Source organism: Littorina saxatilis, linkage group LG9 (assembly GCF_037325665.1).
Source record: "Littorina saxatilis isolate snail1 linkage group LG9, US_GU_Lsax_2.0, whole genome shotgun sequence".
Classification (NCBI taxonomy): domain Eukaryota; kingdom Metazoa; phylum Mollusca; class Gastropoda; order Littorinimorpha; family Littorinidae; genus Littorina; species Littorina saxatilis.
The window spans coordinates 18,482,936-18,510,435 of record NC_090253.1 but is presented as its reverse complement, the minus strand read 5'-3'; the positions used below and the strand labels follow the sequence as shown (position 1 = coordinate 18,510,435).

The window sequence follows — 27,500 nt, the reverse complement described above, 5'->3', positions numbered from 1 at the left end:
TTGCACTATAGCCAAAAGCTAAAAACACCAGAAATGGTCAAATAGCCAGTCAAATAGCCATCCTTACCAGTAATTGTTTTCACCAACAATTTCTTATCTGATGCAGCTATCACTTATTTATTGCATCCAAAGGCTTAGTCTGGCTTATTACAATGGCTGTGCTCTCTTTTCAGTTTGTTTGTTTGTTTGCTTAACGCCCAGCCGACCACGAAGGGCCATATCAGGGCGGTGCCGCTTTGACATATAACGTGCGCCACACACAAGACAGAAGTCGCAGCACAGGCTTCATGTCTCACCCAGTCACATTATTCTGACACCGGACCAACCAGTCCTAGCACTAACCCCATAATGCCAGACGCCAGGCGGAGCAGCCACTAGATTGCCAATTTTAAAGTCTTAGGTATGACCCGGCCGGGGTTCGAACCCACGACCTCCCGATCACAGGGCGGACGCCTTACCACTAGGCCAACCGTGCCGGTTCAATTGAAACAGATAGACTGCCAACGTTCCCAACTCAGCAATCACAAATTAAACAAGTCGCGTAAGGCGAAAATACAACATTTAGTCAAGTAGCTGTCGAACTCACAGAATGAAACTGAACGCAATGCCATTTTACTCGTAGCATCGTCAGGCCACCGCTCATGGCAAAGGCAGTGAAATTGACAAGAAGAGCGGGGTAGTAGTTGCGCTAAGAAGGATAGCACGCTTTTCTGTACCTCTCTTTGTTTTAACTTTCTGAGCGTGTTTTTAATCCAAACATATCATATCTATATGTTTTTGGAATCAGGAACCGACAAGGAATAAGATGAAAGTGTTTTTAAATTGATTTGGACAATTTAATTTTGATAATAATTTTTATATATTTAATTTTCAGAGCTTGTTTTTAATCCGAATATAACATATTTATATGTTTTTGGAATCAGCAAATGATGGAGAATAAGATAAACGTAAGTTTGGATCGTTTTATAAATTTTTATTTTTTTTTACAATTTTCAGATTTTTAATGACCAAAGTCATTAATTAATTTTTAAGCCACCACGCTGAAATGCAATACCGAACCCCGGGCTTCGTCGAAGATTACTTGACCAAAATTTCAACCAATTTGGTTGAAAAATGAGGGCGTGACAGTGCCGCCTCAACTTTCACGAAAAGCCGGATATGACATCATCAAAGACATTTATCAAAAAAATGAAAAAAACGTTCGGGGATTTCATACCCAGGAACTCTCATGTCAAATTTCATAAAGATCGGTCCAGTAGTTTAGTCTGAATCGCTCTACACACACACACACACACACGCACGCACGCACACACGCACGCACGCACATACACCACGACCCTCGTTTCGATTCCCCCTCGATGTTAAAATATTTAGTCAAAACTTGACTAAATATAAAAAGGGCTGTCAATGGAACTTTTAATATACAAAACAAACAAACCCCATTCATATGAATCAAAAAAACAAGAAAGGTAGGTTGTTGAAACGTTTGTTATTGACAAAACTATACGTTACAGTCACAAATATATCGACCCAACGGTCTTTACAGTGCACAGACAAACAACGAGTAACGATAACTTAGCTTGATCCAATGTTTCGGGCCGCTTGTTGGGAAAGTCCCAAGCGATTTTGGATTCTTTCATATGAATGTCAACCAAGTGGTCTTGGAAGTGGATGGGCAAACTCATCATTATGAGATAATTAACTGAAATTTTAGAAACAGAACTCAGCTCACGAGGATGAAAGTCGCTTGTTTATATCAGTGCTTGTTATTCTCTCAGTGTTATTCTCTCCGTGTTATTCTCTCCGTGTTATTCTCAGTGTTATTCTCAGTGTTATTCTCTCAGTGTTATTCTCAGTGTTATTCTCTATTCTCAGTGTTATTCTCTCCGTGTTATTCTCTCCGTGTTATTCTCAGTGTTATTCTCTCAGTGTTATTCTCAGTGTTATTCTCTCAGTGTTATTCTCTCAGTGTTATTCTCTCAGTGTTATTCTCAGTGTTATTCTCTCAGTGTTATTCTCTCAGTGTTATCTCAGTGTTATTCTCTCAGTGTTATTCTCTCAGTGTTATTCTCTCAGTGTTATTCTCTCAGTGTTATTCTCTCAGTGTTATTCTCTCAGTGTTATTCTCAGTGTTATTCTCTCCGTGTTATTCTCAGTGTTATTCTCTCCGTGTTATTCTCAGTGTTATTCTCTCAGTGTTATTCTCTCAGGTGCCAGGAGGTTGGTTCCGCGCAACTCTCCCTTACTCTATTGTACATGTTGTCAGCACTTAGAGCCCTTACTTCCCTTTGTATCTCAGAACTCGGCTCAGTTAGGTGTGATTTCTTTGATCTCAAGCCAGAGTCAGAAACGAAAGGACCGACGCAGAAAATCATGTCCGTGATCTCATAATTATTTGTGTGAACCCTCCTCTCCAAAGATCACTATGTTGATGTTCTAGTGAATATTTTGTTTTGTCTATGCAGTTCAGAGACATCCTGCTTGCTGCCGCGCGGGCAGAGAAAATGTTCCCTCTTTATCTTCACCGCGCTGGCAGCAAAACCCCTCACGCGGAGCTGTTTTCAGACAGGCCAGACACAGGTTGTCCCGGAGGTGTATGATTAAAAGTTCCTGTAGTATGTATGAGGATGTTGTATTGTGAGGGTGAGGTATGGATATGTGTGGTTTGGGTTATGTGTGTATTGATGTGTACTTTTATGTGTCTATATATGTTCTGAGAGTGTATTTTTATGTGATGTTATTTCGTACACGAGCAAAAAGAAAAATTTCTGTTTGTTGCATTCAGATAATAAAGTTTGATTGAATTGAATTGTTTTCGAAAAACAACATGAAACAATGAAAGTCTTATGTACCTGTTTTTCATCCGAGTTGGGACTGGGTCTGTTGTTGGGAGGAACCATGGCCTGGAACTTCTGTGTGAACTCTCGGAACTGCATGTACTCCGGGAAGCCTGCACCAACATAAATTCCATAACGTTCATGATGCTTCAATGCTAAGTAGCAGTGAATGAGAATCATTGTACAACTTCTTGAAATTATTACATTGAGAAAGAGATCTTTAACAGTGAATGAGAATCATTGTACAACTTCTTGAAATTATTACATTGAGAAAGAGATCTTTAAATAATAACACAGAGAAAGAGATCTTACAATTTCAAATCATTACAGACAGACAGAGATCTTTTTCTTCAAATAATTGCAGGCAGACAGAAATGTTATACATATAGTCTTTTTCATAACATGTACAGATATTTTGACCTATGGCATTGGGTCATTGTCTGTGCTTGGAGTACATCAGAGAACAAACAAACAAACAAATAAACGTAATTTCCGAGAAATTCAAGTGATCTCCTCACCTTGGCGATGCAGGCGCAAAGCATCGAGAATCTCAAAGCCACGTAGCTGCGACCTGAGCAAGGGCACGTTGACCTGAATGTCCTCGGGGCCGATCTTTTCCCGCAGTTCACACAGGCCCGCAGTTTGTTGCGGCATGAAGCAGAACACGAAGTGGGGGTTGGTTTTCCTCAGGATCTCCATCAGAGAATCCTGTTGAGAAAGGACAAATAAAGATGAACAGGTGGACGGGCATGTTTGATTTACAATTTCAAAGATGAATATGAGATGTCAAACTGAGCATTTATCAGGTATGTTGATAGTTGGACTTGTCCTAGTCATCAGAAAAGAACTTTTTGTTTTGCTTAAATACGTAAGCTCACAGACAAACATCACTCTCACACACACTGAGGCACACCCACCGCAATACACACACACTTACACAATCACAATGATCATGAGCTTACAGACAGACAGGTAGATAAATCCAAAGACACACACACACACACACACACACACACACACACACAAATGCATGCACACACACACACACACACATGTATGCACGCACGCACACAAACACACATGTATGCATGCACACGCACACACACATGAACACACACACACAGAGACAGACACACACACACAACCACACACACACACACGCACAAAACATAGAAATCACTCACAGCTTGGAACTTGACTTGGATGCAGACCGACTTCTTCTTGAGGGCGACAGTGCCTGACATGAATGTCCTCCTCATGCTGCCGACACGTCTGAGAGTATTGGATCCTTCCATTCCGGCGATGGATCCGCTGACAATTCCACCTACTGCCCCTTTGATGCTGCAGAACAGCTGACTGATTGCGGGGCTAAAAAAAAAACAAGAAGGGCAAAGCCCATACGACTCACATGCTTGACCTTGACCTTTACATGACCTTGACCTTCAGTGAAGGTCAAATAACTAAACCTAGCAATGACATACACTAAGAACTGCTTTACACATTTTTCCTACCAAAATACATGTGACCTTGACCCAAGGTCAAGGTCATCCAAGGTCATGCAACACAAAGCTGTTAATTCAAGACATAGGAAGTACAATGGTGCTTATCGGTTCTTTCTACCATGAGATATGGTCACTTTTAGTGGTTCACTACCTTATTTTGGTCACATTTCATAAGGGTCAAAGTGACCTTGACCTTGATCATATGTGACCAAATGTGTCTCATGATGAAAGCATAACATGTGCCCCACATAATTTTTAAGTTTGAAACAGTTCTCTTCCATAGTTCAGGGTCAAGGTCACTTCAAAATATGTATACAATCCAACTTTAAAGGACCCTTGCGACCTTGACCTTGAAGCAAGGTCAACCAAACTGGTGTCCAAAGATAGGGCTTACATTGCCCTGTATAGCATACATAGCTAAGGTTGCCATTCTCAATAACTTCAGAAAAAAATGCGAAAATGTGAAAAATGGTCGTTTTTAAGACAACAATTACGGCCCCTGTGACCTTGAACTTGAAGTGAGGTCAAGTTGCCGCACATTTTTTTTGAGATCTTGTAACCATACACCATCAGGCCACATCAGGTGTTGATAGACTTAATAGTGTCCAAGAAATATCCAACGTTAAAGTTTTCCGGACGGACGGACGGACGGACGAACGGACGACTCGGGTGAGTACATAGACTCACTTTTGCTTCGCATGTGAGTCAAAAAGAGAGACAGATGAAGATGAACATGTTAAATGTTTGTTCTGTGTCAGATATCGGAGAAGCATCTGACTTATTGATGGGCTGAAAAAAGAGAGATGACAGTGAAAATGTTAAATGTGTGTGATCTATGTCAGATACTAGAGAAGTATCTGAAAGTTCTGCATCAATTAACTCTTATTTCACAGAACAAAAGAAAGGGATGACATTCTGTTGAGGAAGAAAGGAAAAAACCGAAAAAACAAAATACACAAATAAACAATGACAGAGAAGAGGGAAGAAGGAAGAAATTACAGAAGACAGAACAATACCGACATTGGAAAAGTAACAACAGAAAGAAGCAACGAGAAAGACAAAAAAACTTGAAGAGAAAAAGAAGAAATGAACAACAAAGATTATAGAAACTGCAAAAGTAACTGCATGTTCTTCTTCTTCTTCTTCTTCAGCGTTCCAGAATTTTCTGGTTACGTGTGAGCTCGTTTGCCCATTTGGGTTCCCCACACTATACTCTGAGAGCATAGTCAGCTTCACTCCGATTTCGTTGAGTAGGCATGCTGGGTATTTTCGTGTTTCCATAACCCACCGAACTCTGACATGGATTACAGGATCTTTTCCGTGCGCACTTGGTCTTGTGCTTGCGTGTACACACGAAGGGGGTTAAGTCACTAGCAGGTCTGCACATAAGTTGACCTGGGAGATCGGAAAAATCTCCACTCTTAACCCACCAGGCGGCAGCGACCGGGATTCGAACTCCCGACCTCTCGATTACGAGGCCGACGTCTTACCACCACGCCACTGCGCCCGTCGCTGCATGTTCACATTAACTTTTAAGAAAAAAAGGAGCAAAAAAAAACCTGTTCAAAAACACAGACACACTCACAAACACACATGGAGCACTTAAGTCCAACACTCTTACCGTAAGTTTTTCACTAACCTCTTGGAGTCTTGCAAGACGATGGTAGAATTCTTGGAGATGGGGTTGTCACGGCAGATTTTTAGCCAGCCTGCAGCGTTGTACTGCACAGGCACTGTTCCCTGGTTGTGGTTCAGGATGAAAGTGTAGCCCAGAGAGCCTTTGCGTAGCAAGCTGTCTTCTGCCAATGGAAAAGAAAAACGAGTTAAGTTTCAGGTAAATGAAGGAAGGGGTAAGGTAAAAAAGGCATTGGCATCCTGGGACAGAGCTGCAAATACACAAACACTGAAAGACACACAGATGATCTCCGTTTTCAGACACAAAAGACAAATACAGACACATGTTTACTTGCTTGCACCAAACAAGCAGCTTAAAAAGAGGTAAATACAAACACACACAAATATGCTTGCACAGAAGCTCTTTTTCACAGACACCACACACAAACACACAGACAGACACAGACACTAACACAGCTCTCTCTCTCTCACGGTCGCTCTCTCCTTCTCTCTCACACACACACAGAAATCAAATGCATACACAGAGCCCCCCCCCCCCCCCCCACACCTCTCTCTCTCTCTCTCTCTCTCTCTCTCTCTCTCTCTCGCTCGCTCTCTCTCTCTCTCTCTCTCTCTCTCTCTCTCTCTCTCTCTCTCTCTCCCATTGTGCGCCTTTCAGCCACTTAGTGGAGGCCTGCCCTGTCTTCTTTTATCCTCTGTTCTGTTCACACACACACACACACACACACACACACACACACACACACACACACACACACACACACACACACTATCACCACCCCTCCACACACACACACATTGTAGCACGGACAAGTGACAGCATCAACTCAAAGCAGCATACTTATCCAAACACTAAAACCCAACACTGGTGGATAACGATCAGTAGGCGAACACAGCAGACAACCCTCAACAAATTTCCCGGTTTGCATAACAACCCTTTCATCAATTCTACAGGGCTGCGCTGACATCTGAAGTTTCCAGCAAATTTGTTCTGACAACCGTCATTGCAATCTCTCCCCCGAAATCGGCATATGGCTGCCTAAATTGCGGGGTAAAAACAGTAATACACGTAAAAAACGTGAGTTTCAGCCCATGAACAAGAAGTTAGAAGAGGAAGAAGAAGATTGCAATTATGTTACACTACTGACTTCTGAAGTTTCCAGCAAATTTGTTCACAACCATCATTGCAATCACTCCCCCAAAATCGGCATCTGGCTGCCTAAATTGTGGGGTAAAAATGGTCATACACGTAAAAAAACAAAAAAAAACCGTGGGAGTTTCAGCCCATGAACCAGCAGAGGAAACAGAAGATTGCAATTATGTAACACTACTGACTTCTGAAGTTTCCAGCAAATTTGTTCACAACCATCATTGCAATCACTCCCCCAAAATCGGCATCTGGCTGCCTAAATTGTGGGGTAAAAATGGTCATACACGTAAAAAAACAACAACGTGGGAGTTTCAGCCCATGAACAAGAAGAGGAAACAGAAGATTGCAATGATGTAACACTACTGACTTCTAACTTGCTGCTCTCCGTGTTGAGCAAAGAACCTCTCCATGAAGCTGTCCTCAGAGGCCCCGGGGAACATGGATTCCTCGTCCAGTATCCATAGCAACCCCTTCTTGTCAGCGTTCCTCAGGTCTGTGTTGGATGAACGCATCTGCAAGAAGCAAAACACTGCTGTTTTATCGGGGCGGGGATGTAGCTCAGTCGGTAGCGCGCTGGATTTGTATCCAGTTGGCCGCTGTCAGCGTGAGTTCGTCCCCACGTTCGGCGAGAGATTTATTTCTCAGAGTCAACTTTGTGTGCAGATTCTCCTCGGTGTCAGAACACCCCCGTGTGTACACGCAAGCACAAGACCAAGTGCGCACGAAAAAGATCCTGTAATCCATGTCCGAGTTCGGTGGGTTATAGAAACACGAAAATACCCAGCATGCTTCCTCCGAAAGCGGCGTATGGCTGCCTAAATGGCGGGGTAAAAACGGTCATACACGTAAAATTCGTGGGAGTTTCAGCCCATGAACGAACAAACAAACTGCTGTTTTATCAAGGGGAGTAACTGCGCAAAGGATGTCACCACGGATGTATTGACTATTGAATAGGTTCTTCTTCGAAATTTAAACACTTTCAGCCAAGCAGCATCAAAGCTAAGATAATTTTCATTAAGATAAGCATTCATAACACAATCACTACATCAAAACTGAGTGAACATGTCTGAACTTACAAAGGTGAAATAAACTGAAATTCTGTTCATACATGTACTGTATTGAGTTGCCAGAAAATCTGTTGCTGTGTCTGATTTACCACCAGGATATCACAATAATGATGATAATGATGATGAACACAGTTAAAACTGACCAGTCCTTGTTGATTGGCTTGATCCATCAAGTTAACAAGGGCGGCTGGACTGCTGGTCACTTGGTCAAACTCACAGTCAATGTTCTCCTGAAAGACAAATAAACAAAATTTAGTTAGCTGATACTGCAAGTAAAATCACACACACACAGAATAATCCTTTTCAGGTTGCTCAGGGTTTGTTTTGTTTGTTTTGTTGTTTTGCCCCTTGCAGAAAATATCTTCATTTTCACTCATTCCTGCCAAGTTTTGAGATAACTCTTTTTGCGATTACATCACTAAGTGTTTAATCTTTGACTTCAGTCAGCGAAACTTTAACATCACTTTTGTCACCTTGCCAAATTTCAATTTGACTAATGCTCAGTAAAGACAACATCTCACCATTGATGGCAGTGATAGGTGGTACCTAGCATAAAAAGAACACCAACCGAACCTCCCGCACAGCCTTACAGAAAACATGATTTAAATGCGCAGCCAAATAACTCCAGTTGGACTGTTACTCTCCTGCTTACACTTCCATCCTTTCCACAATTAAGTATGGTGAAAGTTTCCTTCTGCATGGCAATGCGTCCCTGGGGCTCATATCTACGTGTCTCCTGTTGGTTTGTGCAGTGTCGTTGTTCTGTCAGTGATTCTTCCTTCTTTCTGTTCTGTCATCTTTCTTCTTCTTTTTTTTGATGTACTAATCTTTTCTTGCCCGAGGAAGACCCCAGAGGTCTAACATCGCCGTTATTTGTTCCGTGTTCATCATTCTAACATGAGTACAGTGTTTTTTGGTCTTTTTATATCAATTGAGTTATATTTTGTGCACGAGAGGGGATGAGTTTTAAATTATTTCTTCGTTACCTGAGCATATCTGTCCTGAGGTGCAGTCAAGCTGGTCTCATGGTACAGAAGCTGCATCCTCTCATGCAGGTAGTTGTTGCACAGGTCCTCGAAGTTGGCACCAGTCTGGCGCCCGCAGGTGGCAGGGTTCTGGAAGCCTGGGGAATCCACCACCACCAGCGACGACATTGTGCGCACGTTGGACGACAGAGACCTGAAAGTGCAAAGATTAACATGTCAATCCACGCTGAGTAGTACTACATCCATATTACTTTGACTCCAGGCGTTCCAAAGAATTCAGGATGCAACAAGTTGTTCGTGACAGATTGTGCAGGCTAAATGTCTTCCTTTTTATTTAGCCGCCAAATGTATGAGCTCATCAAAGGCGATTCCTGTCAAGGAAAAAAGTTGTGAGTTACAATGGGGCAAATATTCCTCAGTCCTACACTGGAAACTTCTTTGAAGTTGCGTGTGCTACATGAAGAGTTTGTTTACTTAAGTTACAATTAGGGTTTTTATTCTACAGACAAGTGCATCGTCAAAAACTGGCATAACGACTGGATATAAGCTCACACCATATCATACTACAGTGGTAGCTGCGATGAAAAGACACCCTCGGGACTATTTAAAGGTGCAGGTGGCCTGTCAAGACAGGGATGCTTTGGTCAAGAAAATAGGCAAAGAGACAACAGAAGGGACGTGACCTCTCATCAGAGTGGCTTCACACTGCAGGCACCACTGTATCTTGCAACAGTTTACCAAAGGCTTAAAAAAAAAGAATTATAAATCCCTCCAGAGAGATGACAACTAACCTGTTGATGAGTGACACCACAGCGTTGAAGGCGTCCGTGTAGAGTCCGACGACAAAGGCCTCCAAGGCTTCTGTCACCGATGTGTTGGCGTCTGCTGTCTGGAGGCCGGACTTGTCAAGGCCAGCGGGCACCCTACAGATTAGGTAAAAATATATTGACAAAACATGTATTGACATTATTAGCATATGACTATCACATTTTGTGATACTATTACATTTGATAATCAATTCACTTGAGGTCCTTGAGTTCTATTTGTATTCTTGACAAAAGCTCTACTTTATCACCAGTTCATGTTTAAAAGTAGCAAATGTTCCATGTTCAGAATTTGTTGGATACACACTGATACAGATAGAGATGACGGAAAGCATGCACAGAGTAACACACACACACACACACACAAGCACGCACGCACGCACGCACGCACGCACACGCACACACACACACACACACACACACACACACACCAAAACATAAACATCCCTCACCTGAGTGAAGAGCTGCGGGTGAGGGTGGAGGATCCACCCTGGGTGAAAATGCTGCGTTGCAACTCCTCTGGCGTGGTGCCCAGCAGACTGGCCGCTCTCTGTGCCGCTGCCGGCCGTGTGAACTGGAACTTGTTGTGAGTGCCTGTCAACAGACAAAAAAATTAAAATTAAACAGACCCACAGGATATTTTGTTTTAAATTCAAGCTCTCTAAAGTCTCTCAGTTAGCGAAATAATTGGCTGTCAAAAACACCTGCAAGTGAATGTCCACAGCATAGCTGACCCCTTGCTTACAGCCTTTTTTGTTTTCTGTAAGTTCAAAAGTCTACACTTTCCGTCATCACAAAATGTAATGATGGATCCCTGTTTACCACAAAGACTTATAGGCAGGCAGACATACACACTAAAACAGATATTAACATAACGAAGAAACGAAAACGCCAAGAAACAAATTTACCAAAACATAACAAATATAAACAAGAGGCGAAGCCTTCAAGGCTCACGTAAGAAATCAACAAACAGTAACACAAACTCAATCACTCCGTCACACATACACACACACAGTAAGCATAGGTGACACGGTGCAAGAGTGCGAGACACTAGATCTAGATCTGTCTGTCTGTAGCCTACTTACGGGGACATGACTGCCTGAGATGGCCAGATCGACACTGCGCTTTCGACAGCGCTGCGCTTTCGCGCGCTTCCTCGCGCAGACACTGGAAACACGCTGTGCAGATTAACCTGTAGGAAATCTCCTTTGGTATCTTCTTTATCTATTTTTCTGGAGCTATGAAACCGAACAATGTAAAATCGTCTTCTCCGAATCGGCGAACTGCAGCTCGGTGATAACTGTATCTATACCACAATCCTTCACGCGATCTGACCTAACCTTGACCCCTGACCTGACCTGACCACACACGACACAAACAAGTCACCTGTTTTTACCCCCCCAAAACCCCCCACCACCCGTTTTCTTTGGATACACACTTAACTACATACGTGCCGACGAAATGTTGATCATTGCTTCAATACTTTGAAGCTGTTGCTTAACCCCTTCACTGCCGACCCCGTATGTAATACGTGGTCATTTTCGGTTTGTCCTACGCCCATAACCGTATCTCGTACGTGGGATTTGTGTCAACAACATTTCAGGACATTTCTGAAAACTAAATGGGAGGTAACCACTGTCCAAGTACTTGTATGGGTTCTAAACACAGTTTTTTCCCATAGACCGTTCGGATAAGTCACTACCACGTGTTGAAAACTGTGTTACAAATGTAGAACCGACTATAGCATTCAGCCGCCATTCACAATGGCGGCCGAAAGTCGGACCTCAACTCGTAGACCTGTTTTCAAGCGATACAGTGTTCTGGAAGCTCTACAAGAAGTGATTTATGGATTACCACACAGAAGAATACTTTTAAGGGCTGTAATGTGAGTACCTGATGTTTGACACCAGTTTTAGCAGTGTTTTGTGTGGTTTTACGTGCTGCAATGTGTGTGTGTGCAAGTCCGGAAACTGTAATTTTTGACAAAAATGGTCATTATATCAATTTTTACTATAACAATCACAAACAAAGTCCAATGATCATGTCATCCTAAAATAGCCAAGGGTATAAGCAAAACACATGCCAAAGATCTAAGAGATATCTCAATAAATGACCGAGCAGTGAACAGATTAGTGAACCTACCGAAGAAAGCAAAATTTTGCCCTGGCACACAGCAATACCATAATACTGTTATACTGTGGCAGTGAAGGGGTTAAATAATAACCAGGTAAAATTAGTATTTCGGTGTTCAGTCAAATGTTAAAGTTTCTACCACAGACATACATACATACATACATACATGCGCACGCACGCACAGACAGACAAAAGTTAGCATCGCATAGGCTACACTTACGTGAGCCAAAAACAAGAAAGGAATATCATTCTGATAACTTTGACTTTGGGACATCAATAGTCTATCGCTTTCAATTTTGTTTTCTTTGTGACAAACTAAAAAAAAACAGAAAAAAAACCAACCTTTTGTTGCGCCAGCCACCCCAAGATGGTATACAGCTGCCAGAACACCGAGAACAGTCTTCATCTCTTCATCCGATGCGCCCACCATCTGGAAAGCCTGCAGGACTCTGCCAAACTCGTTGGTGGCTTTCTGCCGATCGTAATCCTGAAATAAATAGAGTGGTTGTGATGAATACCAGGTCCAGAACTACATTCTGGTGTAATGCCTAATATTTTAGATTGGGTGTTGTGAGAGATTAGTATTTTTAATTAAACAACTTTTCTCAAATTACTTTGCACTTGTAAATGTTCTGTTCAGAAATTCATTAAATCTCATGTTTCCACTTTTTCCTTACCTTACCTGTTGATACAGTAGTGGCTTAAATTACTCTCAGCAACTCCCTTAATACACAATGGAAGTTCTGCATGAAATCAAATCTAACGCAGTCTTTAGACAGATTTTGGTTAACAACAATTTTTACTGTCATTCGTACACACACAAAAAACATTACTTTGGTCTGATTAATACACAATATGCAAAGACTGCAGAAAAGCAAGAAAAAGCCTTCATATTAATTTGACATTATATTCCATATCCAGCACATACGCCAATGCTGTGAGGGTGTAGATTTGAGATATTATTTACTGAGTTAAACTACATACAATCAGCGTTTCTGATGACAACCTCTGGTGTCTGCTTTATGCAGTAAATGACTTTGACAAATGTTGCATAATAATGATCATAACTAGCTTGTCAGCATTGTTCCCAGTTGATGCAGACATTTTCTGTTGGACACTTTGTGCACTAACTGAGAGCTTTTCAATGCAGAATCAATAATGCCCAACAAAATGACACCTACTCCCTTTTAACCTTTGGGCGAAATGCCGACAACCGTACATTGGTTCAAAAGAATCTTGCCTTGAAAATCAAGTTTCTGATCTGCATAATGAACTATGTACTTTGATGGAGTTCCCAAGTGTAGTGACAATAATCATAATGAAAATCAAGTATTATTGTCAAATGTTTCTTATGATGCTCAAATGCAAATTGCCCATCAGTTGACAAATATAAGAATTTAAGATTAAATAAGAGGCCCACGTGTGTGAAAAAAGTTAGTGCATGTGTTTCAAGCTGTGAAACAAAAAAGCGAAACATATGTAATTTTTATCCACATAGACCACTGTTTTCAATCAGGGTGCAAGTGGTAGTAATGCAGAGAAAAAAGCATGCATGAAGCTCAACAGAAAACTACTGCGGACAATTCCTTCAGTATCAAGAAAAGAAGAAAACAAAACAAATAAAGAAATTAAAAAAATGTGTGCAAACTAAAACAAAATCAACAAACTGAAAAAAAGACAGATGGACAAAAAAAAAGAAGGAAAAAACGAAAAGAAAAAATGCATTTCTCAAAACATTAGCAACACATTGTAAGATGAGTGATGAGTTATTAATCAGCCAACATGAAACTAAGACTGAACTACCTTTAATTGTAAGAGTTATCAAGGCACTCCCCTTTCAATATTTACTCATGTAATTAGGTCGTGGAAAAAAATGAAAGTTTTTGAGTGCAAGTACCTTTGCAGGTTTTTTTTAACTTTTTCTACAAGCGTTTTTGTGAAGAAAAAATCTGTCAGCCAGCCAATATCAATTTAGAACAGGTTAAGAAAAAGCAGTCAGACAAATCCACCACTCTAAAGAAGTCTAATTTGTCCAAGCTAAAGATCTGCGTGTGAATACCTCTGATGCAAGATCCATTCTGATTAAAAACTGTCTAATTCTTCATTTAGAAAGAAGAACAAAAGCAGAAACAAATAAGAAACAAATAACAAAATCAAGGCCTTCAACCAAGCTTACCTCTTCTTCTTCTGTCTGAACGCAACAAAACGAAAGATGGGAATTTTCACACCAAAAACAAATCTTTAATTCTACATGCATGCTTTCCAACATGCAGCCATAAAATAATAAGATATCTACACTTCCACCAAAATAATGACAGTGCGTCAAAACCTGCTACAAGTGTATCAGGCAGTAATAAAGCTCTAAAGTAATTCTTAAAATATAAATGTAGAAAACGGGGGATGTTCTATTACGTAAAATAAAGAAAATTTAACTGACACTACTCACAAAACAAAGATCAGTCCCAATCTCATTTACTAAGATTAATGCAACTTCATGCAAAGGTTAAGGTTAAGTCAAATGCTTAATAGATAAAACAACTGCATATGTTCATTCGTCTCAAATGAAAGTTTACACACAATACCCTGTATCATGCGAGTGCATAAATGACCACAAAATGATGATGAACTGAGAAGTACTTTTATTTTTTTTACAACTTTTAAACATGCTAAAAGCATATTACTGAGAGGCTTTATAAGTCACATAATCAAAACAACAAGTTCTGATATTTTTTCTAACACATCAAACTACAGCTGCAGATGTGTTTTACATTTGTTTGTTTGCTTAAACATGATCAATTACATACCTTTTGTAAAGGTGTCATGAACTGATTTGGTTCTGTCAGATTTTGCAGGTGCAGCTCATTTCTGAAACAAAACACTCAATCAATCAATATGAGGCTTATATCGCGCGTATTCCGTGGGTACAGTTCTAAGCGCAGGGATTTTTTATTTTTAAAATTTTTTTTATGCAATTTATATCGCGCACATATTCAAGGCGCAGGGATTTATTTATGCCGTGTGAGATGGAATTTTTTTACACAATACATCACGCATTCACATCGGCCAGCAGATCGCAGCCATTTCAGCGCATATCCTACTTTTCACGGCCTATTATTCCAAGTCACACGGGTATGTTGGTGGACATTTTTATCTATGCCTATACAATTTTGCCAGGAAAGACCCTTTTGTCAATCGTGGGATCTTTAACGTGCACACCCCAATGTAGTGTACACGAAGGGACCTCGGTTTTTCGTCTCATCCGAAAGACTAGCACTTGAACCCACCACCTAGGTTAGGAAAGGGGGGAAGAAAATTGCTAACGCCCTGACCCAGGGTCGAACTCGCAACCTCTCGCTTCCGAGCGCAAGTGCGTTACCACTCGGCCACCCAGTCATATGCGTTATAAATATAATGATTGATCAACAAAATTGGACTCTTTTGCAGTTTTAACATATCCTAAAATGACAAGCCTCCGATCAATCCCCAAAATATTCTGATGACCTTACTTCATCAAACGTGTTACAACCCAGTCTCCAGGATATTCTGATGGACCTTATTTCAACTAACTGCTGGGTATTTGTACCTGAGGTGAGCGTCAACTCCAGCAAGAAGGTAATACAGGACGTTGAAAGTGGGTTCTCCCTCTGGCCGTCGAATCACACGGCTCTTCTCAAACATCAACACCTGCAACATGAAGACCATGTCATTCATACAGGTATCTGAACTGGATAAGTAGGGAAAGAAACGAGAACCCAAGGATGAAACAGGAAAATGCATATATATGTGACCTGGGTTTTTGTAAGCCTAAAATACCAAAATGAAAAGCAAAGAAAGACTAGATAGGAACACATACACACTGAGCTGAGAACAATTGAGAAAATGCATAGTGGCCAAAGGAAAAAGTCAAACAATTTCTGAGCATGTCTAAGCAGTTGCAGGGAGTGACGGCACACTTAAAGAAGTAGCAAAGCCAGTAATAAACATCTATTCACTAACAGGGAGAAACTTTAGCCAAAGCTCACATCTTCAAAACTCTGAATACCCCATAACAGCTGGAGTATGGCTATGCATTTAATGGTTGAGTATAAACAAACAAAATTAAAAAACATGGTCATACATGTATCAGTTTACTTGAAAGAAACGCAAGTGTATGTGGGAGTTATGGCCCACAAGGGAAGAAAAAGAAGACGACGATGAAGATGGAGATGACGATGATGAAGACAAACCTGAACAGAGGCAGAAGCAATGACTCCAGAGGGGTCAAAATCCAGGGTGGTGATCTGCGTGTAGCGACTTGCGTTGGTGTTGAGGAGCGTCTTGCTGTTGCCGAAAGCTTTCAGCAAAACGCTGACTGCGTTCAACTTGTCCACTGAAAGAATTAAACAAACAACAATTATTACCTATCTAAAAAAAGTGAACATAGTCATTGGTATGGTCTCTGAAATTGTGTATTTTGTGCCAGATATAAACTGCTTAACTTAAAACAGAACTAAAGAATGATTTGAGCCATTTCATTGCAGACTTTCAAAATACACTACAGTACCACAAATGATACCTCAAAGATTACACTTCTTTGCCGAACATCAATATATTCTACACTGCTGCGCTACAAGAATGATAGAATAATTTTTTTAACTAAAGCAATATTTGATCTAATTTGACTCTTTACAGTCTCACACTGAATTAACTTTCAAGCTGAATTTATTTTTTAACGGAATTGATTCTTGAACTGACTTATAATAACAACTGAGAACAACATAACATTAACAAGCGCAAAAAAAACAACACAAAAACAAAGTGGAACATCCTTTTTAAGACCTCCAGACATCTGAACAAATCAGGTCTTAAAAAGGAAAGAGTCTTAAAACAGGGGTAAATTTACAGAGGTTATGAACAGAAATTCTGAGAAAACAGGGTCTTAAAAGGGAGGCAATCTTAAATTGCAGGGTCTAAAAAAGGGAATTCCACTGTACAGATGACAACACAATGGCCCGACACAAAACAATCAAAATATTTTATGCACCCTGACCTGTGAAGATGTTATTGACGCTTCCAGCAGCCGACAGCAGGTAGTGCAGAGTGTGGTAGGCGGCCGTGGTTTTGCCGGAGCCGCTGCGACCCATGAAGACCAGGGACTGGTCTCGCCGAGTGTTGAGCAGATCACGCAGGGCGATCTGTGCTGCGGAGAAAATGTGGGGCGGAAGGTCCTCCTGCTTGCATCCTCGGAACATCTGTATGATCTGGATGGTTGGAAGAGAATTTGCTTAAAGTTAGTTTGCATTCATTTCCTTTAAACAGTATTTTATTCGTAAACAGACACATGATAATATAACAACATCATTAAGAAGGAGCACAACAAGTTTAAAACTTATGGTAAGTGCTCACATAAACATTCCTGAAGTTTCATGGCGGATTATGATCAATGCGACACATTTTTGAAAAAGGAGATGAGACCACATAAAAAAAAATATATATAAGGAAAAAAAAGAAAAGGAGAAAAACAGCAGGGAAAACTTAGTTTGAATTATCGAACACAATCTGTGTTAATACCGAAAACGAAAACAAATACAAAACGAGAACGAAAGACACAACAAAATATCAAAAAAAAAGATGGGCCCCAAGTAATATATTTAGAAAAACCCACACCAACAAATGTACTGCTGTCTTAACCAGCCAGACTTAAGCCTGATATTAATTGCACTAAGTCGACTTGCGAAGTAAATGACTCCATGAAGCTCGCTGCACAAAGCTTTGGCACTGAATGTTCGGTACAAAGACTGTGCAAAGTCAAGGACAGATTTTATGACAGAACAACATTGATCAGCATAATGTCCTGACTTTAGGTGTCAGCAATAACCCAATTTAAATCGCCCAGTGTGAGGTTCACGGTCCCACTGAGTGTATCTTAAACTGGAGCTCATCTTTCAGTATGAGACGTCACTTCCATGGGGTACATTTGGTCCCACTGAGTGTACCTTAAACTGGAGCTCATCTTTCAGTATGAGACGTCACTTCCATGGGTACATTTGGTCCCACTGAGTGTACCTTAAACTGGTGCTCATCATTCAGAATGAGACGTCACTTCCATGGGGTACATTTGGTCCCACTGAGTGTACCTTAAACTGGTGCTCATCATTCAGTATAAGACGTCACTTCCATGGGGTACATTTGGTCCCACTGAGTGTACCTTAAACTGGAGCTCATCTTTCAGTATAAGACGTCACTTCCATGGGGTACATTTGGTCCCACTGAGTGTACCTTAAACTGGTGCTCATCATTCAGTATAAGACGTCACTTCCATGGGGTACATTTGGTCCCACTGAGTCTACCTTAAACTGGTGTTCATCATTCAGTATAAGACGTCACTTCCATGGAGTAAATTTGGTCCCACTGAGTGTATCTTACACGTAGGTGCTCTTCTTTCAGTATGTAATGTCACTTCTGCTGGGCCCAGGTGTCAGTAAAAGTTTCCTTGCATTACAGATGTCTTCTCAGGAAAGGTGTATTACTTTAGTCAATTTATGGACTGAGAAACAACAGGAACATTCTTTTCTGGGAGATGTCCTTGTATTGAGAAGGAGCCCTACATTAAAATCCCTCCTCAATAATCAAACAGTTTATAACAAAAAAATCTCCCCACAGCACAGTATAAACAAAATGCAGCAAAATTATAGTCAGCAGCGGAGCGTCACGTCCATACCTTTTCGGAGTAGAGAGGCAGAGGCTGCATAGGGTTGATGATGAGGAGGGAGGGGCCTGCATAGGTGTGAGGCAGGTTGCCTGCATAGCGTTGTCGCAACACATGCAGGGCGCTGGACTCGTTAAGGTAACGAAGCGCCGTCAGGTCTTCCACCCGGTCCTGAGTGTTGGGGTTGGCCTGGAAAATGAAACAGAAAATGTAGACCCTGACATGATTTTTGTTCTTTCGATTTTTGTTGAGGTGGGGGGAGGGGGGAGGGGGGAGGAGGGGGGGGAGGAGGGGGGAGGAGGGGGGAAGGGGTATTAAAAAGAGACTGATGAACTGAGAGAGAAAACAATTGGTTTTTACACAAAGACAAAAAAAATAATATGAAGGAAATCAGGTATAATATTAAACCTTGTTGAACAGTGCATAGAAGTTCATTCATTCTCCAAACAAAAAGTACAACTACCCACTTGCTTTCTGTGACGACCATCAAAATAATCATCTTCCATGACCAGACACTCAATCAAACACTGGCCAGGGCGGGGATGTAGCTCAGTCAGTGGCGCGCTGGATTTGTATCCAGTTGGCCGCTGTCAGCGTGAGTTCGTCCCCACGTTCGGCAAGAGATTTATTTCTCAGAGTCAACTTTGTGTGCAGACTCTCCTCGGTGTCCGAACACCCCCGTGTGTACACACAAGCACAAGACCAAGTGCGCACGAAAAAGATCATGTAATCCATGTCAGAGTTCGGTGGGTTATAGAAACACGAAAATACCCAGCATGCTTCCTCCGAAAACGGCGTTTGGCTGCCTAAATGGTGGGGTAAAAAACGGTCATGCACGTAAAATTCCACTCGTGCAAAAAACACGAGTGCACGTGGGAGTTTCAGCCCACGAACGCAGAAGAAGAAGAAGAAACACTGGCCGATACACACAAAAAGCTAAACACACATAAAATGAACATAGGTATATTCAGACGGACGGAAGGACAGATAAGCATGCACTTGCTAAAATTACTAAGACTTAGACTGCTCCCTTTCTCCCTTGAAATCAACATCTCAAAATTCCAAACAAATTTGTTTACCTTCTCGATATCTTCTTCATCCACAGTCAGGACTTCGCCCGAGTCCAGCTTGATGTTGACGGTGCCATCGGTGGCGCCCCCTGGCTGCAGTCTGGCGCTGGTGAATCCCCCTTTGTGCACCAGCCACACGCGTTCCGCTTCCAGCCATAGCCGCTCTGTTTCCACCTGGTCTTCTGACTTGGTCTGAAAACAAAAATGTGAAGAATTTCTTTAAATAGTGATGATTTAAAGGTTTGAAAGCATTAAATGATTGCTGATAAATGCGTGCGGCAGTAGATGGAGTATAAGAAAAATGATGATCATTACTCATTGCTGCTCCGTCTCACGTTTGGTCTGAAATGAAATATTCAAGATGTCTTCCCAAAATTGGGAGCAAAATAAAAAGGGGTACTTTTTTTTAACACCATCCAGTTAAAACAAAAGCGACAAAAACATAAAGTATCCACCAACCAAAGACTTCATCCTACTTTCAAGGAAAAACAGAAAACATAGTTTCACCTATTATGCCAAGTAACAGTTCAGAAGACATAGCAAGTCATTATTCTACCCAACACCGACATATCCTTCATAAGAAGCTATACATTTATTACTGCATCAAAGGAACTTATGACAAGGGGGATATAGTGATTGGCATGTGAAGGGTGTATACATTACCTACTGTTCTGATTAGTTCTCTGCTGAACTGACAGCTTTTTTTCCCCCAAGGACAAACTTCAAAGGAAGAAGATTGTCATGATGGTGGGAGGGAATGGAAGGGGGAATAGGGATAAAACACTGAGTGAAACAGACAGACAGACAGACAGACAGACAGGCACAACAGACAGGCAGACAGAAATGGAATGGGGGGGGGGGGGGGGGTTGGGAGGGGGAACAGGGGTTAAAGACAGAGAGAATCAGACAGACATACATACATACATACAGACAGACAGACAGACAGACAGAGTGAGAGAGAGAGGGAGAGAGAGAGAGACAGACAAACAGAGTGAGAGAGAGAGACATATAGACAAACAGTCAGAGACAGAGACAGAGAGAGAGAGACAGAAAAACAGAGAGTGAGAGAGAGAGAGAGAGAGAGAGAGAGAGACAGACAGACAGAGAGACAGACAGACAGACAGACAGACAGACATAGAACAGAAGCCAGAAAGGAGTGCTAAAGGGATGACCAGCACTATACACACAAAAAGTACATGGCTGAGCTGATTTCAGTTTTTGCCCATCCATATAACCATGCAGTACCATGCAGTTTCAAAGATAGTTATATATATTCACAAGAAAATAAATCATTTGAATCCATACGATCCTGTTTTAAGGCATCTGTCTGTTCAGAAAGATACATCCTACTGTTACCTTGGCTTTAGTTTTCTTCTGTATGTCGATTGTTGTTGGGTTTTGTTTTTCTTATTTGTTTCGTCATCCTCCCTCCCTGGACACACTCACAATCAATCAATCAATGAGTCTTATATCGCGCATATTCCGTGGGTACAGTTCTAGGCGCTCTGCAGTGATGCCGTGTGAGATGAAATTTTATACGGCCAGTAGATTGCAGCCATTTCGGCGCATATTTACCTTTCACGGCCTATTATTCCAAGTCACACGGGTATAGGTAGACAATTATTAACTGTGCCTAAGCAATTTTGCCAGGAAAGACCCTTTTGTCAATCGTGGGATCTTTAACGTGCACACCCAATGTAGTGTACACGGGGGGAGGTTCGGACACCGAAGAGAGTCTGCACACAAAGTTGACTCTGTGAAATAAATTTCCGCCGAACCTGGGATCGAACTCACGCTGACAGCGGCCAACTGAATACAAATCCAGCGCGCTACCAACTGAGCTATATCCCCGCCCTCTATCTCTCTCTTTCACTAGATTCATAAACCAGTGCCGACATAAACTACCAGGTATGCACCTGAGCAACCAGCTGTTAAAACAAGCGTGTTAAAACAGCAGGGTAGGCATGAATTATTCACCACTCTTGGCCTCTCTACTCTGTCAGGGGGTGTGAGAAAGTGAGGAGGAAATTACATGCTCCCCCCTCACTACTAACACGCTTCAGTGAACTTGGTAACAAACACGATTGTTAACCCTCACCTACTTACCCTTGCCCCCTTCCCCTACTAATCTAGTCCCCACCCACCTTCCCCCACTCCGCACTCACCTATCCCCCTCTTTGGGCGTAAGCTGCGATTGTCTTAGGAGTCTCACAGGCACAGGAAACTCAGACCGACAACAAGAAACACAAACATACAGATACTCTCTCTCTCTCTCTCTCTCTCTCTCTCTCTCTCTCTCTCTCTCTCTCTCTCTCTCTCTCTCTCTCTCTCAAATCACATAACACACACATGTCCCCAAATGCTCAATCACTGCCAGATCTGTAAGATACACGCAGATCTATCTGAAATCTCAATCCCCCCCCCCCCCCCCCCTACTAAGATTTAGAGCCCCCGGTCGCTCCGTCAATATGTGTTCTAATACCCCTCTCACGTCCTTCACGTTCATTTTTATCTCCCCCCCCCCCCCCCCTCTCCCTGTCTGTCTAGCTCTCTCTCTCTCTACCTCTATCTCTCTCTTTCTTTCTCTCTCTACCCCTCCCTCCCTCCCTCGCACGCTCCACCCCTCCCCCTTTGTAGGAAATTTCACTTCAAGTGATATCCGCTAAACACACAGAAGGATACGAGGTATTCATGAGGCCGTCATGAACTGTGACGGAAACCTACTGTTCGGTTAATACCAGGGGAAAGGTTGAATACCTTTATACCCTACACTCCCTGTCAAATACACAGAATGACTGAGATTGAAGGTACAAGGGAGGCGAAGAAGGAGAAAACATGAGACAAATACTTTAAATACCTGGGGTCCATTCATGGTGACGATATAGTGGAGAGAACGATGAGACCTGCGGTTTTTATATGGTGATAGGACTACAGAATGTACCCGAATGGTAAATGCACACGCTGCAAGTCTGGCCCTGGCCAGAGACAGTGTGTTGTTAAAAATGATGGTCCTATGCCTTGTTTTGAAAGTTAACGGCAAAATAAGAGACAGACATAGACAAAAATAGACAGACAGACAGACAGAGACAGACAATGACAGAGAGTGACAGAGAGCGACAGTGAGAGACCGGGACAGAGACAGAGATTTGTAGAACACACACGTGCACACACAAAAAAACACAATTACACAAGGAATAACACTACAATTTTCCTCTGAACTGTGCAACTTTTGTTTTGTTTTACGCAGAAACGCAGACAATTTCGCAACCGCCACCCCCTCAAGGCCAGAGGAACCCCATGTCTTAACAGTCATGAACTCAGTACGTAAACCTTTTAAAACAACAGATCCCCAAGGGCTTGGAAAGCAGTATAATTCTGAAGTGCAGAAACGATATCAGATTTTGTTTAACATCAAAAGCAATACGTCCCCAAACAACACACACACACACACACACACACACACACATCAACCATTACCTCAGAACCATCAGCGCCCTTCCTTCGAGACTCTTCCAGTGCTTTATCTAGATCAAAGTAACCGCTGCGGCCTCTCACGGGGACCGGAGATCGGGTTCCATCCAGTCTCTTCTGCTCAATGCTGCGAACCCGGGATTTAGCGTCCGATGGTCCAGAACTGCTTTTCCGGCTAATCTTTCGGACCACGGTAGGTTTGGCCTGTCGACCCGAGCTGGTTCTGGTGAGTTTGGTGTGAGGTGGATGTGCAGCACTACCACCATCACCGTTGTGTTCGTGAGAGTCTGACAGTCCGGAGCTGTTCTGACGCTCCAGGCCTAAACGTTCGCTTCTTCGTCTCGCTGTGTTTTGTCCTGGGATGTCATTGTGGTGATGGGGAGGGGGGTGTTTTTCGCTCCTTCTCCTGACCGGGGTAGGAGACTGCGCAGGACTGTGGGATGAGGAGAGTCTCTCGCTTTTTCTGCGTGCAGGAGTTGGAGATTGGGCAGGGCTGTGCGTTGAGGAGGGTCTCTCGTTGTGCACTGAGGAGGGTCTCTCGTTGTGCACTGAGGAGGGTCTGTCGCTTTTTCTTCTGACAGGGGTTGGAGAGTGAGCAGGACTGTGAACTGAAGATGGTCTTTCACTTTTCTTTCTGGCAAGAGGTTGAGGTGGGAGGCCAGAAGAGTGTTCGTTGTGAACAGAGGATGGTCTTTCGCTGTGCATTGAGGAGGGTCTCTCGTTGTGAACTCCTGAGGGTCTTTCGACTCTTTTTCTTTGAGACTGGTCAGCAGGACTGTGGTTGTGACCCGAGGACAATCTGTCGCTCTTTTTGGCGGGGGTATCGTGGGTACCGTGTCCCTGAGACTCGTGGTGGGCCGACGCTCTTTCACTCACTCTCCTGGTCGTGTGAGATCCAGGGATCTCATAATCTCCACCAGAATGTCTATCACTTCGTCTGCGTCCGGTGTGAGAATGTGCAGAGTCCTCCTCGCCGAAGCTGTTGCTCTGCCTCTCACCAGAACGTCTGCCTCTCCTCATCACAACTTCCTCATCAGCTTCGTCAAAGTCATCACCCCCTTCCTCAGCAACTCTGTGATCGTTGTCGTCAAAACTGTCCTCACCTCTCCTCCCCGCTCTGTGATCAGAGTCATCCATACTATCACCACCTCTTCTTCTCGCTGCTCTGCGATCCGCTTCGCCAAAACTGTTGTTACTCTTGTCCATAGCGGGGTGTCTCCCCTGTCCCTGGAGGTCCGCGGCGCTGAAACTGCTCCCGCTCTGAACACCGTCACCACCGTGACTATTGTAGTTGCGTCGGACGCCGATCTTTCGCCTCACCTTCACGGCCGGCTTGGCCTTCCAAGGGCTGAAGGGGTCAACCTCTTCGTGCGCCAGCGAAGAGCACGCCGAACACCTAGACGTCCTGTTGCCGGGACTGTCTGAGTTGACGGACTCGGAGCTTCCGTGGCGGCTGCGGGAACTGACGGACTCAGAGCTGCCCAGCCTCTGCCGGTGGAGGTGCTTGTTCTTGGCTGGCGGTTCCAGCTGAGGAGCGCTGTTCTGGCGTCGCAGGCTGGAGTGCCACGGTCTGGCATCGTTGCCGGGAGAGTCCCCTCTCCCCAGAGTGGTGGAGTGGTGGCGGGTGAGAGTGGTGGAGGTGGTCCGCTGCTTGCTGTGGAAGTGGCATGACGGGGTGATGCGACCTTCAGGGATGCTGGAGAGACTCTCCATGCTGGTGCCCGGGGTGAAGCCATGCTGGCTGTGGTGGGACGACGTCTCCCAGGCCTGCTGCTCCACCACCTCGCTGTGGTTGTTATTGTTGTTGTTTGCCATGGTTTTTACACTAACACAGTTCTACACCAGTGTCTGTTTTGTTGTTTTTCACCATAGTTTTTACACTATCACAGTTTTACATCATTGTCATCATTGTTGTTGATCGCCTTGTTTTGTTTTTTTCCCTATCACAGTTTTACACCATTGTCTGTAATGTTGTTGTTCGCCTTGGTTTTTACACCATCACAGGTTAACACTGTTAATTTGTCGTATAACAAGATTCAAAGAAGTCATTGTCCTCATTTGACACAACCGTCGAACGCTGAAGAAGAAATGACCTCATCTTACGAAGTGAATCATGCACAATAACGATTTATTAAAGTCACGAAGGGCTCATTTTAGATTTCCTTACATGCCGTACGATTGTAACGATCGCCACACTGCCTGAACACACACCGGTGTAACACAAAAATTTAGTCCGGAGTAAATATTTTGTACGAAATTCTTACTCCGAGTACACTTTTCGTACGAGAAAAGAACTCCCCAAGGCACGAAAAAATTACTCCCTCCACGAAATTTTTACTCCCCTTCGTACACCTGGCATTGGAAGTTAAATTGCTCGTGTTGGGGTGAAGTAATTTATTCGTTATTTATTCGTCAGGGGAGTAACATTTTTGTACGAAATGTTTACTCGGAACTCACCTGTCTTGGGGAGTAATTTTCTCGTGCAATGGGAGAGTGCTTTTTTCGTAAAGGGAGTAACTTTTTCGTACGAAATGTTTACTCCGAAGTAAAAATCTCGTGGGAGTAATTTTCTCGTGTTACACCGGCCAAAACTGGAAGTCAAAAGCAAGCACATGTTTTCGAGGTCCTTGAAGGCAAAAATTACCGTCTTAAAAGAAAATAATCAAACACATCTCTTCGTGTTCACATACGGCAAAAATTATCGTCTTAGATCAAATTATCAACGTTTGCAAGCAAAAGTTACTAACTGTTTCTACAAGTACATGTTTTCGTGGGCATTGTAGGCAAAAACTACTGTCATGGAAAAAACCCACATACCTATCAATGTTTACAAGCACCATTTACTAAACTCTAAACAAAACGATAACATTTAAAAAATATAACATATGTCTGCAGTTCTCGCACACAAACTAAAACTGCTCCCATGCATATGTTCACCTTGTCTAACCCTGTGGGGAAGAATAACCGCGTACTTCTTACGTGCTTTACGAGTGTTTCAGATATGTATCCAGCCAAGACAGCAGCATATTCCTGACATAAAAAACTGCGTTTATAAAAGCCCCACACGCACCCGTACCCCGTATATCCTGTACAGCAATTCTACTGGGTAGTTCGGGTATCCAATTCCCACCCTAGATTGGTAAGAGATACCCGCTAAACTACCCCCATAGACACACACATTGCACGGAATGCTGGTGTACAATTGTACTTTGCGATCTGTATCTGTTTAACAGCGTACTGAAGATTATGGGGAAGAACGGCTACATGAAAGAGCCACCTTCTTTAACCTGCTTGAACTGACATTCTTTTAAGAGTCCCCCGATCCCCTCTCCCCTACCCCCATCCCCTCCATTTCCCCACTCCTTTTACCTTATAATTGACCTATAATTGTCGAAATATATCAAGGCAACCTGTTTTAATTTAATAATCAAATGGTCGTCACAGTGACACTCTAAACAGCAAACGAGCTGTGTTAAAGAGAAATGTTGCCAACAATTTCTGGAAACAGCAGGAAACGTACAGCAATACGGTTATTCACAGCCGCTCAGACTCTCAGTGCAAATTGGCAAAATACGTTATGATGTCCCAGCAACAAGGACATAGTATAGCATAAGCTTAGCTTGTTGTGTGGTCACAAATGTTTACATCGTATTATACATGCCACCCTGTATTTCCTGAATAAACAACAAAGACATACAAATCTCAAGGCACCAAAACGCCAGTCACCATCCATGTATGAATAAAAGCTCTTTCTTTCTTTATTTGGTGTTTAACGTCGTTTTCAACCGTTCAAGGTTATATCGCGACGGAGGGACGGGGGGTGATGGGATAGAGCCACTTGTCAATTGTTTCTTGTTCACAAAAGCACTAATCAAAAATCTGCTCCAGGGGCTTGCAACGTAGTACAATATATGACCTTACTGGGAGAATGCAAGTTTCCAGTACAAAGGACTTAACATTTCTTACATACTGCTTGACTAAAATCTTTACAAACATTGACTATATACAAGAAACACTTAACAAGGGTAAAAGGAGAAACAGAATCCGTTAGTCGCCTCTTACGACATGCTGGGGAGCATCGGGTAAATTCTTTCTCGTCCCAACCAATATGGGACTCCCCCTAACCCGCGGGGGGGG

The 27,500-nt window shown here is 42.7% G+C and overlaps 1 protein-coding gene across 3 annotated transcripts in view; it reads right to left on the bottom strand.

Moving 5' to 3' along the window:
- Positions 1 to 27,500, bottom strand: part of LOC138975507 (unconventional myosin-XVIIIa-like) — a 142,086-nt gene that overhangs the window by 60,999 nt on the left and 53,587 nt on the right. For 2 of the 3 annotated variants that reach the window (XM_070348210.1, XM_070348209.1), the window contains exons 1-17: positions 23,370 to 25,457; positions 19,902 to 20,084; positions 18,835 to 19,011; positions 17,164 to 17,374; positions 16,361 to 16,503; positions 15,718 to 15,818; positions 14,939 to 14,999; positions 12,477 to 12,621; positions 10,454 to 10,595; positions 9,969 to 10,100; positions 9,178 to 9,370; positions 8,335 to 8,421; positions 7,492 to 7,636; positions 5,979 to 6,138; positions 4,022 to 4,205; positions 3,356 to 3,545; positions 2,853 to 2,950 (exon numbers count right to left, since the gene is read on the bottom strand). In XM_070348210.1, the coding sequence (XP_070204311.1) occupies positions 2,853 to 2,950; positions 3,356 to 3,545; positions 4,022 to 4,205; positions 5,979 to 6,138; positions 7,492 to 7,636; positions 8,335 to 8,421; positions 9,178 to 9,370; positions 9,969 to 10,100; positions 10,454 to 10,595; positions 12,477 to 12,621; positions 14,939 to 14,999; positions 15,718 to 15,818; positions 16,361 to 16,503; positions 17,164 to 17,374; positions 18,835 to 19,011; positions 19,902 to 20,084; positions 23,370 to 25,178 (4,161 nt within the window). In that variant the 5' untranslated portion in view covers positions 25,179 to 25,457. Of the gene's footprint in view, positions 1 to 2,852; positions 2,951 to 3,355; positions 3,546 to 4,021; positions 4,206 to 5,978; positions 6,139 to 7,491; positions 7,637 to 8,334; positions 8,422 to 9,177; positions 9,371 to 9,968; positions 10,101 to 10,453; positions 10,596 to 12,476; positions 12,622 to 14,938; positions 15,000 to 15,717; positions 15,819 to 16,360; positions 16,504 to 17,163; positions 17,375 to 18,834; positions 19,012 to 19,901; positions 20,085 to 23,369; positions 25,458 to 27,500 lie in introns of those variants that run through there. The other variant, XM_070348211.1, reaches the window with a different exon arrangement.